Below are 18,904 nucleotides of genomic sequence, written 5' to 3'. Positions count from 1 at the left end.
ACCTCAGAAAATGAAATGGGAAATATTCCTCCTTTTTCTTTTTTTTAAGATTTTATTTATTTATTTGACAGAGAAGAGAGATAGCGAGAGCAGGAACACAAGCAGGGGGAGTGGGAGAGGGAGAAGCAGGCTTCCTGCCGAGCAGGGAGCCCGATCCCAGGACCCTGGGATCATGACCTGAGCCGAAGGCAGACACTTAATGACTGAGCCACCCAGGCGCCCCCCTCCCTCCTTTTTCTATATTCAGGAAGAGTGTGTATAAGATTGATGTAATTTCTTCCTTAAAGATAAGGAAGAATTTGCTAGTCAAGCCACTTGGTCCTGGAGTTTTCTTTATGGAAAGGTTTTAATTATGGATTATGGTTCTGTGTGTATATATATCACAATAATATATATCCTTTATCTATAAATACACACGCAGGCGCACCTATATATATGTTAAGATATTTATCACAGGGAGTTGGCTTCTAGAACTGTGGGGACGGGGCTAGACCATCAGGAAGAGTAGGTTGCAACTCTGGACAGGAGTTGAAGCTGCAACCCACAGGTAAATTTCTTCTTTCTCAGAGAAGCCTTAGTTTTGCTCTTAAAGCCTTTCAATTGACTGAATCAGGCCCACTCAGATTATCTAAAATAATCTTCCTTAATTAAAGTGATTCTAGACTTTTAATCGCATCTACCACATACTTTCACAGTAACATGGAGATTAGGGTTTTGACTGAACTAAGACTGTAGCTTAAGCAAGTTTACATATAAAACTATCATAGCTTCTCTCCAGTCTTCAAGTCTTGGCTACTTAGTTGTCTGATGCCTTCAAGCAGTTGTTGTTCTGTTTTACCTATTTTTCTGAAGGATTCCAGGCAATAGGACTAAAACCAAGCATGGAAGTTATGGTGGGTGTGGGGAGGAAGGCAGACTTCAGCTCACCTCAAAAAGAAGAAAAATTTTTCCCCAAGGATTGCTATTCAGTGAGTGAGCAAAGCAAGAGACTTTATTTTTGGATATTTTTAGGTAGCCTGGACTAAACTGGTAGAAGTGTTTTTGTAGTCCTAGGTACAAGGTTATTGGGATCCAGATTTTTTGAGATTCATGATTGTTAAAATGTGGGGGAGGAAATTGGGAGCCCATCATAAGGTTGCCGGGATCTTTGTACATTAAAAAAAATAAAATCTGGCCATCATTTTCTGTCATTATTTCATAAAAGACATTTAATATGAAAATTGAAGGTATAATTTAGGTACAAAGGACTGTCCTTCCCAAGAAAGCATTACAGTAACATATACTATAACTCTTCAGTTCATATTTTATTTATTTATTTTTTTAAAGATTTTATTTATTTATTTCAGAGAAAGAGAGATGAGAGATAGAGAGCACGAGAGGGAAGAGGGTCAGAGGGAGAAGCAGACTCCCCGCTGAGCAGGGAGCCCAATGTGGGACTCGATCCCGGGACTCCAGGATCATGACCTGAGCCGAAGGCAGTCGCTTAACCAGCTGAGCCACCCAGGCACCCTTATTTATTTTTTTTTAAAGATTTTTTGTTTATTTGACAGAGACAGAGACAGCGAGAGAGGGAACACAAGCAGGGGGAGTGGGAGAGGGAGAAGCAGGCTTCCCGCTGAGCAGGGAGCCCGATGGGGGCTCGATCCCAGGACCCTGGGATCATGACCTGAGCCGAAGTCAGCCGCTTAATAACTGAGCCACCCAGGCACCCCAGTTCACATTTTAATATTTTTGAAATCATGATATATCAAAATCATGTATATATCTAATATGCTAGTACTGTTTCCTACAAACCTGTTATTAGATTGATGATGTCCCAGTCAATGTCCAGTGTCTTTGAACTGGAGTGATTTGTCTGTGTATATGTATATTGCATTGTCCTCATTTCTGCTAAGAATTCACTGAAAACTTTTGACACTAATTGGTACTGGTCCTTGAACCATCTTCTGGCAGTGATTTTGGGTTGTCTCCAGAAATTTGAACATGTTCTGTAGCTACAGTACAGCTCCATGGATCTCTCCCCTAAGAGCTTCAGCTCTTTCTTGCCATACATTCACTTCACTTTTTCCTATAAAATGGCCTACTGTATTGACTAATACATTTTTAAATTTTTTAATTGCACTGCCTTGCACTGTTCCTTTTAAGACATTGCTAGTAGTATGTCCCTTGGATATTTCCTGGAAGTTTACCAAAGTAATCTTTAATTGTATCTCTCTTCCTTTAAAGGACTTTAGGTTTTTAACAAGCAGAAGAGTGTCCTGGACATTAGGAAACTCACCCTGGAGATTGTGTTATATGTTGACTGGCTTTTTCTTAGGAATACTAAGCTTTGCCTGGTCTGTTACGTGCCTTGGATTGTTCTTAGCTTAAGGTGTCACTAGCATGACTATAACTAGTTGAATCCAATCAAAACAAACACCTGCGTGGAAATTATAGAATTTCATCTATGCAGTTTTTAGGTAATAAAGTTAAAAGTTAAAGCAGAATTAGCGAAGATCTTTGAACTCTGGGAATTCACACTGTAAAATCAATCCCCATGTGGAGTCAGTTGTTTTAGAAGTCCTCTCATAGCCACTATTTAAACAGAAAAGGTGGTATGTATGCCCATTATTGTTCCAGTGAGGTTGTATGCCCAGGCCCCAGATTTTGGGCTTGGGATTATATCTCCAAACCTGTGCAACTTAGGTAGAAATCGGGAAGTAAATCAGACCTATAAGAAGAGGTAACACGATGATAACTTAAAATAGACGGTGAAGCCAGAAACTTGGGTTTAAAACCTTGCTCCACTATTTATTAGCTGTGTGACTGTGGGAACTTTCCTTAACCTCTTTCTTCCTCACCTATCAAACGAGGGTAATAATGGCACCTACTTCATAAAGTTTTTTGACTGGGACACCTGGGTGGCTCAGTCATTAAGCGTCTGCCTTCGGCTCAGGTCATGATCCCGGGGTCCTGGGATCGAGTCCCACATCGGGCTCCTTGCTCAGTGAGGAGCCTGCTTCTTCCTCTCCCTCTACTGCTCTCCCTGCTTGTGCTCTCTCTCTCTCTGACAAATAAAAATCTTAAAAAAAAAAAAAAAAAACACAAGCTTAATTAAAAAAAAGTTTTTTGACTATTTTTTAAGTTTTTTTTTTAAGATTTTTTTTTTTTAATTTATTTTTTGACAGAGCGAGAGAGGGAACACAAGCAGGGGGATTGGGAGAGGGAGAAGCAGGCTTCCTGCTGAGCCGGGAGCCCGATGCGGGGCTGAGCTGAAGGCAGATGCTTAACGACTGAGCCACCCAGGTGCCCCAGGTTTTTTGACAATTAAATAACATTTATGGGGCGCCTGGGTGGCTCAGTCGGTCGGTTAAGCATCTATCTGCCTTTGGCTCAGGTCATGATGCCAGAGTCCTGGGATCTAGTCAGTGGGGATCTAGCTCAGTAGGAAGCCTGCCTCTGCCCTCCCCCCACCTCCGCTCCCTCCCTCTCTCATGGTTTCTGTTTCTCTCAAAATCTTCTAAAAATAACATTTATAAAGTACTTAGAACCATATGTGGCACATGATACGTGTGAATAAAGTTTATGGCCATCTGTACTTAAGATGTAAGGTTTGTAGCAATTTGACATATTGAACAATCTCAGCTGATTCATTTGTGATTCTAATGTAGAATGTGTTCTTGAGTACTTGGGTTTTAGATTTGATTACTGGTTTAAGGATGGAAGAAAACTTTGCTGTTTGAGAGTTGCAATATTTAAGAACTTCTTCAGATAAACTAGGTTCATCTGTTTAACATTTTAGGATTTACCAGAGTTTTTCCATTACTTAAAGATTTGCTTGGTAGGCAGTTGAAGTGCTAAAACAAGAAAAGAGAATATATGAAGATTGTAGATATAGTTTGAAATATTTGATGAAAATACCAAACTTCTAGGATAGTGGTTATAGAGTATTCAATATATTATCGTGTTTTCTATTTTAAACTGGGTGGTAAGTATAACAGTTTTTATTTATATTGCTTAAATCTTTTTGTTTCTAGTACAGTAGTTTTTTAATTAATTTGATAAATTTGTAAAAGAAACTAAGGGCAATCTTAATTATAAATTGAACACAAAATCTTAAGTCTTAACTTAAATCCAAGTAATTATAATATAGTCTTTTTGTGCACAAAACCTGTTCTTGGACATAAGTTATATGGACAAAAAGGTACTGAGGGTAGTAAATTGGGGATGTCAAGTAGAAAAGACAGGAAAATATATCCAAGCAATTATGATCTTGTCACTACTGTCATTGTGCATTTATCTGCCAGCCTGTTAGCCTGGCCTCAGCAATTCATAGGGGAGAAGGAAAGAAAAGGGAAGTGGAATCAGCTCCAGCCTTTCTGTGGAATTGGAATGTCCTCTTCTCTCCTGCATCTCTTCTCTCATTTCTTCTACCTTGGCTTTCTTCCAAGGTAGAAGAAATACGGAACGGACATCTGTCTGCCAACAGACATCTTTGAATTTTATGCCTTCCCCAACTTGTGTAGTTTTTGCCTTAAATTCTATTTTGAAGGCTATAAACAATAGCTGCACCAACTCTCTTTTGGGTATGTCTTTTTCCATCCTTTGCCCATTTTTCTGTTAGGTTAGTTTCATGCATTTTCCTAAGCTCTCATTGAATATTGTGATAACAACTCTGTGTAGTCTGTTTCAGATACACTTTTTCAAACCTATCTTTCTAGGATCCCTTACCATACAAAGGTTTTTAGTTTTTTTTGTTGGGGGGGGTTGTAGTTAAATTTGTCTTTTCTCTTTTAGCTTTTGAGTTTTTGGTCCTGATTAAAAAGGCCTTTCTACTCCAAGATTGTAAGTCTCTTAGAATATTCTTCAAAAAGAATATTGCTGTGATTCAGTCTCTCGTCCATGAAATGAAAAGTTAAACTAAATCATTTGTTCTCAAACATACCCAGCCCACAGGATCACCTGAAGAGCTTGTTAAAAATTCATTCTCAGATCCTACCCCAAACTTACTGAATCAGAATCTCTGGGGAATGGAGCCCAAGAATTTTTTTTTTTAAAGATTTTATTTATTTATTTGACAGAGAGAGACACAGCGAGAGAGGGAACACAAGCGGGGGAAGTGGGAGAGGGAGAAGCAGGCTTCCCGCTGAGCAGGGAGCCCGATGCGGGGCTCGATCCCCATGACCTGAGCCAAAGGCAGACGCTTAACGACTGAGCCACCCAGGCGCCCCCAAGAATATGTTTTTAACGAGTTCTGGATGATGCTGATTGTCGGCTAAACTTGAGAACCACTGGACAATATAATCACTAAGGTCTCTTATTCCAAAATATTACTTTTCTGTATTATAAAACTCTTGTGTTTTGAGTTTTCTCAACAACTAGATTGTAAGCTCTTTGAACATAGGCAGGACTATGTCTTCTTAAGTACTACCCTTCTTGCCATTAACCTATTAAGATCCTGTTACTTCACACTGGGACAATTCCAATAGCCTCTTCTTTTAACTATTCTAGTCCGTCTGTGGCTGTATTTATCTTGAAGCATTCATCTTCAAACATTTTGAACATGAGCCTTCTGTATATAAAAACTTTGGCCACAAGACAGAATTCTGTTTTCTTTGTAATTCAAGGCCTCCATAAGCTGGCTCCATCTTGTTTTTCAACCTTACCTTCCCCCAGGGTTTTATATATAGTCCTCTGGGTTGTGCATTGTACAGCTCCTTAGGTGATGGTATACATGGGGTTCCCCGCAGTTGTAGGATACGATCATGACCCTGATTTCTGCCATCCTTTTTCATTAACCCTTCACTCTAGCCTGATTGGTCTCCCACCCCACCCCCCTTTTATATAGTAATAAGGCCTTGTTCACGCTTACTTTCCTGCCTGTTAAACGCCATCTACACTGTCCGGCATGCCCTTCCCTCTTTTCTCTATCGAAGTTCTACATATTAACATCTACAGAGTGGAGTATTACATAGTAATAAAAAGAATGAGGATGGTTTCTAATCATACCTTTGTAGTGAATTCCAGGATATATTGTTAAGTAACAATAGCAAAAGACAGCACTTGATATAGAGGTCCATCTTTTGTATAAGAAAAAGGAATTATGAATTTATACGTATGTATGCATTTTATGCTTATTTCTTCAAAGAGAAACATGAAGGAAACAGAAATTAATAAAACTGGTTATCTGTAGGGAATAGATGGGGAAAGATTGGAGGGAAAAGGGAAGGGAAAGATACTTTTCTGAGCAGTCTTTTTTTTTTTTTTTAGATTCATACATTTATTCTGGGGTAGGGAGGCAGAGGGAGAGGGAGACAGAATCCCAAGCAGACTCCCCACTGAGCATGGAGCCCCACAGGGGCTCCATCTCACAACCTTGAGACCAGGACCTGAGCCGAAATTAAGAGTTGGGTGCCCAACTGACTGAACCAGCTAGGTGCCCCATAATACCTGAACTTTTGAACCATGTAAAGGTTTTACATATTAAGTATAAAGAGAAATGAACCTAACCTACAGACATACAGAGAAAAAATAAATTGAACATAGCATACTGATTGTACATCCCTAGTGGGATGTACTTTAAGGACAAAAAGAACTCCCCCCCCCATTAGACACTTAAAATTTGGTATATTTTTATTGTTAGTAAATAGTTTAGTAATAATATTGATGTTATAATTTTCAAACTAGTTTATGAACCAAGAATTTCATTGTGAGGGAAAAGATATACTAATTTAAGAAAAAACTATAGTGTTGAATTTGAGTTGAAAATATTAGTATAAATTCATAGTTGTTTAAAAAAAAAAAAGTTCCCAACTTTGTCCATTGAAATGGCCTAGAAGCAATGACACCCTAGTGGCTATAAGGACAGCTAGTGCTCATATCCTGATTTATGAATGCCATTGCCCACTAAAAGGAAAAAAGATTTCAGGGACAAGTGGCTGATTCCAGGTCTGGGGTAGAGATGGTAAAAGCTGAGCTTAGAGAAATCTTATACCAGAAAGTAGCCTCAAAAGCAAATAGAATTGTGTTAAAGTGATACAGGACGATGGCTTGAAGAGAACCCCACCCGCCATATTTGCGGCAGTTTGAACCAAAAATTGGGGACAATTTAAAAAGAAAATTATGGTAATGGATTATTATACTAGATTAAAACAAATCTTTTTTTTTTTTTAAGACTTTATTTGACAGAGAGCGAGTGAGCACACTAGCAGGGGGAGCGGCAGGCAGAGGGAGAAGCAAGCTCCCCGCAGAGCAGGGAGCCCCATGCAGGGCTCGATCCCAGGACCCTGGGATCATGACCTGAGCCAAGGGCAGACGCTTAACCAACTGTGCCACCCAGGAACCCCTAGATTAAAACAAATCTTTAAGTTCATAATGGTATTTAGGAGAAATGAGGGAAGAGTAAAGAAAGAGTTCTACTTCATGGAAGACTGCTATACAGCAGATGTAGGATGAATTACACAATTAGAAAGCCATCATTTTGTAGCCCCAAATGTAATAACTGATTCAGGCAAGAATCATCAGTAGATTGCTAAAACCACTGGGTGAAAGGTTATTGGGAGATAGGGTATTACATCTCTCTCTACAATGAAGAGAGATCTGGAATCACCATTTAGTGATCAAACTTATCCCCTGTAGTGGGGTAATCTGGCATTATGTGCCTCTAATGTGATGGTGTTTAGAAGGATACAACTGCCATCTAGGGTCATATTCTTGTTTAGACACAAGAAAATGTTTTACTTATATGGAAATAGATCCAGGATGTTGGAACTGACCTAGACTTTTTTAAAATGTCAATTTCAGGGGTGCCTGAGTAGCTCAGTTATTTGAGCTTCCAACTCTTCATTTCGACTCAGGTTGTGATCTCAGGGTCGTGCGGTCATGAGATCAAGCCCTGCACAGGGCTTCTGTTTCCCTCCCTTTCCCTGTCTGTACTCTCTCTCTCTCAAATTTATATTTTTTTTCAATGGGGGGAGGGAATATGTAATATTAAAAGAGAACAACCAAATGCAAGGAATGGGCCTTGATTGGATTATGGATCCCAAAAAAAAGGCTATAAGAGAAAATACGAGGCCAAATTAGTAAATTTGATTATGGATTATATGTTGAGATTACAGAATTGTTCATTTTCTTAGCTGAAAATGGTACTGTTGTCTTTTGTAGGAGAATGTCATAATTCTTAGACTATGCGTACTGAGGTATTAGGGATAGGAAATATGCCTATCTGTAACTCTCGGGTGATTTGGAAAATGTGTGGGTAGAGGGAGGAAGCGTGAGTGCACACAAATGAGAGAGGGTGAACATTGGTACGTCTGAGTGGTATATATGAGTGTACTGATTGTAATGATTTTTCCATTTTCCTGGAGATTTGAAAAGTTTCAAAATGAAAAATTGGGGCAAAAAATCTTATCTTCAGAGCCCAGCACAGATTTTGTCTGATGAAGACTTCCTTTTCCCAACCACACTAGCTAGAGGTGATTTCCTTTTTTTTTTTTTTTTTTAAGATTTTTATTTATTTGACAGAGACACAGCGAGAGAGGGAACACAAGCAGGGGCAGTGGGAGAGGGAGAAGCAGGCTTCCCGCTGAGCAGGGAGCCCGATGCGGGGCTCGATCCCAGGACCCTGGGATCATGACCTGAGCTGAAGGCAGACGCTTAACACCTGAGCCCCCCAGGCGCCCCTGGAGGTGATTTTCTCATATGAACTTCTATGACTTTTTTGTTTCTCTTATGATCCCCAAACCTAAATGCACATGGGAGCTGCCTGAGGAGTTGACTTTTTTTTTTTTTTAAGGAGTTGACTTTTTTAAGAAATTACAAACTCCTGGACCACACCGTATGCCTATGGTGGGAGGATAGGCCTGAGAATCGAACCAGTGTTTTTAGAACCACTCATCCTGTATATATTAGTTTATTTATCTTTTTCCCATATCCCCACCTAACCAGCGTGGGAGCTTAGGATCAACCCTGAAGTTGTTGCTCAATCCTTTGTGTCCCTCATTGCTGGCCCACAATGTTATGTGTGTTCCACACGGTAGATGTTTGGTAAATAGATGCTGACTATACATGTTGACTGATTTGTTGATAAACTGAAGAGATTACCAGAAACCTTTCTGAATTTTGAGAAATTAAAAAAGAAACCTAGGGGCACCTGGGTGGCTCAGTGGGTTGGGTGTCTGTCTTCGGCTCAGTCATGATCTCAGGGTCCTGGGATCGAGCCCCGCATTGGGCTCCCTGCTCAGCAGGGAGTCTGCTTCTCCCTCTCCCTTTGCGCCACCCCCCCCACTTGTGTGCTCTGTCTCAGATAAATAAAATCTTAAGAAGGAAGGGAGGGAGGAAGGAACCTAACTGATAAAAGTGTTTAGTTAATACAAAAGATTTATTAGAAGGCTGTGTAGTTTTGGGGCGCCTGACTGTCTCACTCAGTAAAGCACACAACTCTTGACCTCAGAGTTGTTAGTTCAAGCTCCTCATTGGGTATGGAGCCTACTTTCAAAAAAGAAAGCTGTGTAGTTTTTAGTTCTAAAATTACAGGTTTGGTTTAAAGAAATAACATGTCTGTTATCAGTAAATGTTTGAAATTAAGAGTTAACAGTGGTGTCATTGAATTTTATTACCTCTGCAAATGGACATATTCAAAATCCAGTATTCTTTTTTTTTTTTTTTTTTAAGATTTTATTTGAAAGCGAGAGAGGGAACACAAGCAGGGGGGAGTGGCAGAGGGAGAAGCAGGCTTCCCGCAGAGCAGGGAGCCCGATGCGGGGCTCGATCCATCATGACCTGAGCCGAAGGCAGACGCTTAACGACTGAGCCACCCAGGTGCCCTCCAGTAGTTATTCTTAATATAAAAAAAAAAAAACAGCTACACAGAGATAGAGGGCTGTTGGAATTGAGATAAGGGATGATGTGGTAGGTAGGTAATAATGCAAGAAAGAAACAAGCAGAGATTAAAAAATGTTTTTGAATATGATTTTTAATAAGCTTGAAGCTAGGTTTGAATATATGAATAGTAACAGCTAACAATTTTTTTAGTGTTTACCATATGCCAGAGATTGTGCTTGATCCAAAGTATTTGTGATCCTTAAAATAGCTCTTCTAAATAGATATTATCAATTTACAGATGAGAAAATTGAGTCTCAGAGAAGTTAGTCATGTGTGCAGATTCATATAGCAAATAAGTGGTGGAATCGAGAACCGAACTATGCCGTCTGGTTTCAAAGCACTTGCTGGCAAATATGGGCGGCGGCATAGGGTATGGTTAAATATAGCTTCCCTTAATTTGAGACTTTAAGAAATGGTATGGTAAATGGGAAAACATTTTATAGCATTAGTTCTGTGAAAAGAAATAGAAACAAAAGATAAAGCAGTTAAGGGAAAGGGGTTGATCTTTACTAGGGATTCATTGCTTAGGATCATAGGGAGAGTATATAAGAAGGGCATGTATAAAAACCTTGACCAGGGCGCCTGGGTGGCTCGGTTGGGCGACTGCCTTCGGCTCAGGTCATGATCCTGGAGTACCGGGATCGAGTCCCGCATCGGGCTCCCTGCTCAGCGGGGAGTCTGCTTCTCCCTCTGACCCTCTTCCCTCTCGTGCTCTCTATCTCTCATTCTCTCTCTCTCAAATAAATAACATCTTAAAAAAAAAAAAAATAAAACCTTGACCAGTATTCAAGAAGTGCAGTATCAGGAGTCCTTTTTCTGCACAGAAGAAGTCTTCTGGTATAGCTGCAATTTTACCCTAGACAGCATAATCTATCTTTAATGCATATGTATTCATATGTGTTAAAATAGCAGAAGTAAACTTAGGTTTTACTTTGAAATTAAAAATTTGATTAAACACTGTCTCAACAATAAACAGCAAAATTGTTATAATATTAATAGTTTTCAATTATCCACACATTTTTAAGATTTCATTGGAATGAGTTATGGCAGTAATCTTTTCAGGTAAAATGAATTTTTACTTCCTATAATAAAAGTTGGAACAAATGGGCGCCTGGCTGGCCCAGTCAGTGGAGCATGTGACTCTTGATCTCAGGGTTGTGAGTTCAAGCCCCACGTTGGGTGTAGAGATTGCTTAAAAAATAAAATCTTTAAAAACAAAGCTACATTCTGGGTAAGAAACTGGTATAAGGAATGTGTGTATAGTTGCTTTCCATTAAATGTAATGTTCTATGACTCTGTTCACAGTAATTCTAAACTTACAAAACATGTTGCTCATTGCAGAAAAAATATGACATAATTTTAAAAATTAGAAGAAAAAATTTCCCTGTTGACAACTTAAAAATACCATTTTAGGACTTCTAGCTAAGGGACATAGAAAAATGATGGCAAGATTGTTGAAATTATACATGACATTGGCACAGAAATAGATGAATCGGTAGAACAGTGTAAAAACCAGATCAGGCATTTATTATATGTTAGTATTTGATAAAGGTGACATCTCAAATCAGTATGGGAAAAAATGGACTCTTCAGAATATATTAAGGCAGTTAATTGGTTAACCATTTGAATTTTGGTAGATCCATACCTCGTGCTGTATACAAAACAAATTCCATATGGGTAAAGATCAAATGTAAAAAGAAAAAGGCAATAAAACACAAAATTTGGTTATAACCATGTAATAGAATATTATGTACCATTGAAAATGATATGAGTGTAACTCTTGACATACAGGCAAAATCATGGTATGTTGAGAAATACAGCATAAAACAGCCGAATTTTAAATTGTAAAAATAAAAAAGAAATATATCTATGTATTTATGCTTAGGAAGGTCTGGAAGAGGAATTCTGGGTGACTTTTGTCTTCTCAGTATTTTCTGTCAGGAGCAATAAGCCTGTACTGCCTGAGTGCAGGATTGTTCTTCGTGTTTTAGAATTTTGCAGGAGTGAAAGGGCGAAAGGAAAGACAGCCTGGCAACAGAAGAGGAAGATAAGGTGTTTTTCTGGGTTGGGGCAGGTTGCGGGGGGCATGGAAAGACACAGAAGGTCAGATGCAAATGAAGAGTTAGGCAACTGAGGCCAAAAATAATTTGTAGAATTCCAGAAGCAGTACAGGGTATCGGCTCACTGAATCAAAATGAGAAAGGTGGCTGAACTCCGAACCGGACAACAGTCAGAACAGAAGTATATTCAACAGTAGAGGGTGAGCATGATGACATGCTTAGAGAGCTAAACAAATACGGAGCAGTTGTGTAGGGAGATTGACACAGAGCTCCCAAGTTTATCTCTTGCCTCTTGTATGGTGCCTCATGAGTTTTGAGAGCTTTGCCATGCATCCTGTTTGAGAAAGGTTTGTCAAACTTGGTAATGACAGACATTCTCCTCTGTTTTTATGGATGAAAATACTGAAGCTTAAAGAATGTTTTGGTGACATGGCTAGTTAATAACGAAGCCAAAGCCAGAACCTGCTTTGCTTCAATCTAGTGGGTGGTCTTGTAATCATACCTCATTCTCTCAGACTTCCAGGGAGATGAGAGCAGTCCTGGGAAACACCCAGTGATTCTAGTCAAGCCTGACAAACTTGATATGAATTAATCACTGTTACCTAATACCTACCCAGCATGGTGGTTTTTCCCCACCCACCCAAAACTTTTAAGGCTCTCAAAGGTAAAATTTTTGATGAAAATGACTTGTTAATTTACCACATTAAAATGAGTTATCACATTTCACTTATCACATTAGCAAAGATAAAACTGAAACACTCAGCAAGAGTTCTGGAAAATGAATGCTCTATGCTGCTGGAAAGACTTTAAATTGGTATATTTGTAGAGGGCAATCTGGCAGTACGTATCAAAACTTAAAAATTATTTACCTTTTTCCATATCAATTTTACTTCTTGGAGTTTATTCCAAGGATATAGTGGAGAGATGCCCAAAGATAACATGTGCAAAGATTTCACCACAGCTTTGTTGATTTTTTTTTTTTTAAGGTTTTATTTATTTTAGAGAGAGTGGCAGGCAGGGGCAGAGGGAGAGGGGGAGAGAGAATCTCCAGCAGATTCCCCACTGAGTGAGGAGCCCGACACATGGCTTTATTCCATGGCCCTGAGATCATGACCTGAGCCAAAATCAAGAGTCTGACGCTTCACTGACTGAGCCACCCAGGCACCCCTCATGTAGACATTTTAGATTATATCTTTCATCTCTGTTGTCTCTCCCCACCCCCACTGTTACCCCTTTTTAACCAATTGCCAGAAATCCTGGTATTATCAGAGAATATGTGTGAAGCAAAATGGAAAACCTGTTCACCTTTAATAGAAAACATTAATAGAGTTCTCATTACTATGCATAAATAAAGCATAATGGAACTAGACCGAAGTCCATGATAGGTGATTAAAACAGTCAAAGAAATGTGGTTTTCATATAAGAACAGACTGAAAAGACTGGGATTTGTTTGGCATGAAGGTTAGGCAAAGATGTAATTTTTTTTTTTTAAGATTTTATTTATTTATTTGACAGAGAGGGAACACAAGCAGGGGGAGTGGCAGAGGGAGAAGCAGACTCCCCGCTGAGCAGGTAGCCAGAGGCGGGGCTCGATTCCAGGACCCTGGGATCATGTCCTGAGCCGAAGGCGGACGCTTAACGACTGAGCCACCCAGGCGCCCTGATGTAATTACTTTCTAAATCTAGTTATGGAGTATAGATGAAGGGTAGACTGGTTTATTTACCAAATTCTGTGACCTCCTACCTCATCTTCACCACCCAGCTTACTCTGAAGTAAAAAAAAAAAAAAAGGCTAACTGCCTTTTATTTTTTTATTTTTTTTAAGATTTTATTTATTTATTAGAGAGAGAGCATGAAAGGGGGGAGGGTCAGAGGGAGAAGCAGACTCCCTGCTGAGCGGGGAGTCCAATGTGGGACTCGATCCCAGGACTCCAGGATCATGACCTGAGCCAAACGCAGTCGCTTAACCAACTGAGCCACCCAGGCGCCCGGATAACTGCCTTTTAAAAGATCATACCCTTCTCGGGGTCCTGGGATCCAGCCCCGTGTTGGGCTCCCCGCTCAGCAGGAGGTCTACTTCTCCCTCTTCCTCTGCCCCCTCCCTGCTCATACTCTCTGTCTCAAATGAATAAATAAAATATTTTTAAAAGAATAAAAGATCATAACCCTTGTACATTAACAGTCTGAAGGCATTATGCTTTTGAGATACATTCATGTTAGGGTTGTTTGCCCCTAACCCCATTACAACTAGATTTTAAAAATCTGAATAGTTCAGTGCAAGATACTGTACTTAATGGCACAGTGATCCATGTAATTATCTTGTTTTCTTCAGAAATAATTGATTAGAGGAAATTGCAAGTAAGAAGAAAATATATAGATTTATTATAACTAGAGGTTATTTTGGATTAATACTCAAGATGATTATGTTTTTGGGAGAAACCAGTGTGTCTGTTTTTAGGTACAATATGTCTCCGAGATAATTCCACTAGCAAAGATTGTGTGTAAATTTTCCAAGATGGGTGAACAAACAATGAATCATGGAACACTACACCAAAACAAATTATGTAATATATGGTGATTAACATAACAATAAAAATTTAAAAAATTAAAAAAAATTTTCCAAGATGGGAGATTATGATTATGATGCTAAGGGGTTTTGCTATTCCAGGTCCGCAAAATCATGACTTAACAAAATATGAGCCTTCGTGGGAGGCTTGTGAAATAAAAAATATATTTGTGTGGCTTTTTAGAGTGTATAAAAATGCTTGCACATACTGTGTGGAAGTGAAGCTCGAGCTGCTTGCTAGATGTTAAGTTTTCTTAATGGCCATATAGTCTGAGTTCCATTATTAATATAGTTCTGACGCCTCATCCTTGCCTGAAGCAGTCTCTTCAGCTACTGTTCAGTGTGCTTAGGGGCAGCACAATCCTTTGGTTTCTTTTCTTTTTTTTTTTTTTTTTACGTTTTATATATTTTTCAACAGAGACAGCGAGAGAGGGAACACAAGCAGGGGGAGTGCGAGAGGGAGAAGCAGGCTTCCCATGGAGCACGGAGCCCGATGTGGGACTCGATCCCAGGACCCTGGGATCATGACCTGAGCTGAAGGCAGACGCTTAACAATTGAGCCACCCAGGCGCCCAGTCCTTTGGTTTCTTAATCAAATGTTGCTATGACCTTTGGGACTGTGTTTTGGCCAAAGATAGTTTTGTAGCAATAGAGACTATATCGTTGAAGTGCTTGCTTTTGGTTTTCTTTTTTCTTTTTCGTTTTCCTTAGATCTGTTCTGAGGACCACGATCCATTTGGGGGATGGTTACAGAACTGAACCATGGTTGGCAGTGAAAATACACGTTCAAAGTTGAATGAAAGCCTCATCCTGGAAGGGGAGTGGTATTATGTTTAAACTGGCTGCTCTGGTGTATGTGCAAGAATTTGGTGTCAGTGAGTTAACTTTTTAGGTTTCAAAGTTTAAGAGAGTTTTGTTCTGTCCTTCTAGGATTATAGAGGAATTAATTCGTAGAAGACTTTGGGAAATGCTGCATTAGCATTAATCCTAGTGAAGAGTGTATCTATAGGTTAAGTGAAACATTGTCGTTCAGAGCCAGTTAAGCTTAAAGAAGCAGACCCCCTTTTGGTCTTTCCAGTGTTGGCACTATGTTGGCAGTAAGCTCTTTCCAGTTGCATGGATCTTTTTCTTATCCTGTTCTGTAGACCTGATTTTGACATCTTCTGAATCAAACCTGAGGGCAGTGGTGGTTTTATTTGACTTTGCCAGTTGCTAGGGATCTGTTTTAACCTCTACATGCTACGTGTTCCTGCCCTTAGTGACCTGATTTGTTCCTGAAATGGTTAGCATGCAACCATTTGCATAAAAATTGGTGGTGACGTAAGATGGTTCTTCCACCAGAATACAAGTGGAAATCAGTACAGTAGAAACTGAAAGTGCTAATAAGTAGGGTGAACTTCAGGAATATTTGGGCATCCCCCAAGGATGGAAGGGTTGCAGGGCGTGATTACCTGGAAGAAAGGTATGAAGCTTCTCACATAGACCCTCCTCCCCATTCTGCCCGATGAAATTATCTTGTTTTCTTCAGAAATAAGCATTTGCCTGGCATGAGGCGGTAGCTTGTTTTGTGTTCCCTACATGATTGTACTGCCTGGGGGAGAGTTAGCCTTCCAGCCAATGATGTCTTGTAATTTTGAGGTGGGGCCTGGGGTTGAGCATAAGGTACAGAAAGTGAAAGAGAACTTATAAAAAGGAACTTGATCACTGTAAGTCCAATTTTTTTTGTGTGTGTGTGTTTAGTGCAGGTGACTTCTTGTTTCAACTCTTACATGAGCATTATGGTTGTTGACAGTTTTCATTTCCTAGTGCTTAATTGTTGCAGAAACACATGTGTCTCGATTATTTTTAATATATGGGCAGATTTTCTTTAATTGACCCATTGGATTCTTCCCCTCTTTTGGTGATCTAAACAACACCAAATTACTGCACTACCATTTAACTTAGAGAACTGATCATGATTGTGGCCAAAATTGTGGATTTGATGTCTGGTTTTGGATACGGCTTAAAATTATTCTCAAATAACAAGTTGATCAACATTCTTACATTGTTAGTGATGTGGTAAAGACCATTTAAATAAGACCAGTTCCTCCCAGTATAAAATCACAGAAATAAGTTTAAGATGTCATTTCTTCTCCGAACAAGAATGTGAGCCGTCTGTGAGTTCTCCAGCTCGGCTTTCATGCCTTAAAGTCCTTGGAAACCTGTCTGGAGAGCTTTCTAAATCCTGCACATTCCTGTCTTCCAGGCTTTTTTTCTGGTCCAGCAGACAGTTCAGGATCCAGAACCCAAGGATGAACGTTCACCGCGGTGAGAGCGACAGGGTACTGCGGCAGGAGGCGAGCTGCCTAAGCGATGACCCTGCAGCTGCGGCCCAAGAGAGAGAAACAAATAGCCTGACTGCTTCCGCTCTTCAGAGTCTCGCTTACCCCCTAGGTTCCAGGAGCGATGGTACGATGGTTAGATCTTGACTTAATTTGGAGGGCTTTCTGACCCGAGAGCGTCCACTCTACCCAGAGGCATAAATAACATCTCCAGCTGATTGGCTTAGCTCACATGTCACAGTTACCTAAGGCTGCCCGCCACAGACAGCCCCCTGACTCAGTCAGTCCTGCACATCTAACTCGGTGGTAACAGTGTGAGGAAAAACAGTCCTGGATCTGGAGTCAGAAGACAGATTCAGATTCTAGCTCAGCTGCTTATCATCTGTAACCGTGGATGAGCTCCTTAATCTTTCTGAGCCCTGCTTTCTTAATTTGGAAAAGGGGGATATTAATATTCTTCTTACTTCACGCGACTGGGAGACTTTGGAGTTAATGGATGTGTAGGCTCTTGATAAACTGTCCGGTTCTTTTTAACTTTGAATAAAGGCAGCGGCAACACTAATAATAGCAGTTACTGTTTATTGAGCACTCACCATGCTAGGAACTTTACATACATGTTTTTAGATAAAGAATGGCAAACTGTGGCCAAATCCAAACCACTGCCTGTTTTTGTAAATAAAGTTTTAAAATGCAGCCATCATGCCCATTTGTTTACATAGGGGCTTTGGCTGCTTTCCTGCTACAGTGGCATAGACTGTGACCCACAGAACTTTCTGGCCTTTTATCGAAAGTGTGCCGATCCCTGCTTAGAGTCCTCTTCCTTGTGCAGATGACGAAAGGAAGCTTCGGAAGCTTACAGAACGTACTCAGGCCCACACCACTAGGAGGTGGGCGGCTGCCATTTGAACCCATGTCTTTCTGACCAGGTTGTGCTATTCTAGATGCATCCACTGGCAGAGGGGCAGGGTGTGCCTGCCATCCTAGCATGTGCCGTTAGGGAGAGTTTGCGCATGGAGTCCCCCTTCCTGCTCACCCATGTATGCTTCCTTGAGGCGCCCTTCAGCAATCAGCCCACCTGAATTGCTTCATTGCTGTGGGGGGGTGAGGGTGGGGAATCAAGCATCCCGAATTTGTGATGTAGGTCCCTACTTTCATTTTTTAGAACAGCACTTTGTGAAAGCCCATCTTGGTGATGAAAGCGTTTCTTTGCTAGAAGCTTGCCTGTGGATTGTGTGGAAGCTTAGCTCTTGTTGTGCAAACAGAACAGGGCCACACTGAAAATCTGTCAAAAATCGTAGGATGTGAACCCTCAATAAGCGTTTGGTCTAGATTTTGGTTTCCTTTTCTCTAGAAGCAAATGGGAAAGAAAAGTGAGTGTACTCTAGGTCACAATTTATCTAAGGGCCCAAAGTCAGGCTCATTTACCACAAGTGATGGGCAGTGATCATGTTCATGAATTATTGTATACAGACTTAAAATACGTGCAGGATGGGAGTCAGATATTCTATTGTATCTATAACCTTTTACTTTTTTCAAAAAAATCTGAAGAAAATGTAGAAAATTTAATTAAGCTTGTCAGATCTAGGTGGCGGGATACGCATATTGTGTTAACTTTGGTATGTTTGAAATTTTTCGTAAAAGAGACTTTTTTTACATTAAAATATATTAGGAGAACTGCCAATTTAAAAGAATCCTATGATAATACTTTTATATTTTCCCCCAAATTGTCTTCTGCATACATCCAGACTTCAGATATTTAGTTTTAAGCCTTTTTTGCATGATATGGTATTAGCACACTTTGAAGTGCTCTCACATACTTTATTTTAGTTGATAGAAGAATCCTGTGAGAGAGGTGGAGTGAACATGATTCTCATTTTACAGAACCGAACAAGGTTCAGAAAATTGAATAAATTGCTTTTAAAGAAAACGGCTCCTTGGTGATACTAGGACAAAAACAGGTTCCGTGAAGGAATCCTAACCCAAGGCCACTTGCATTGGAACCTTTCTGCTGAGGGCAAGCCCTGCCTCTTCAAAAAATGGTGCTGGTGATGGTAGGATTCTCCAGCGCATAGTGAAAATGCATTTTTACGTGAATT

General features: G+C 40.0%; 1 protein-coding gene across 4 annotated transcripts in view; it reads left to right on the top strand.

Moving 5' to 3' along the window:
• KCTD20 (potassium channel tetramerization domain containing 20) overlaps positions 1-18,904 on the top strand; it is a 37,319-nt gene that overhangs the window by 5,822 nt on the left and 12,593 nt on the right. For 3 of the 4 annotated variants that reach the window (XM_028120519.2, XM_028120516.2, XM_088024008.1), the window contains exon 2: positions 16,733-16,935. In XM_028120519.2, coding sequence (XP_027976320.1) covers positions 16,779-16,935 — 157 coding nt within the window. In that variant the 5' untranslated portion in view covers positions 16,733-16,778. Of the gene's footprint in view, positions 1-15,497; positions 15,950-16,732; positions 16,936-18,904 lie in introns of those variants that run through there. The other variant, XM_088024009.1, reaches the window with a different exon arrangement.

The sequence above is a fragment of the Eumetopias jubatus genome, unplaced genomic scaffold (genome assembly GCF_037043125.1).
Source record: "Eumetopias jubatus isolate StellerSeaLion01/CBP00866 unplaced genomic scaffold, mEumJub1_p1.0 scaffold_6, whole genome shotgun sequence".
Lineage (NCBI taxonomy): Eukaryota > Metazoa > Chordata > Mammalia > Carnivora > Otariidae > Eumetopias > Eumetopias jubatus.
Note: the sequence above shows the minus strand (reverse complement) of the source record. Positions and strands in the feature narration are given on the sequence as shown.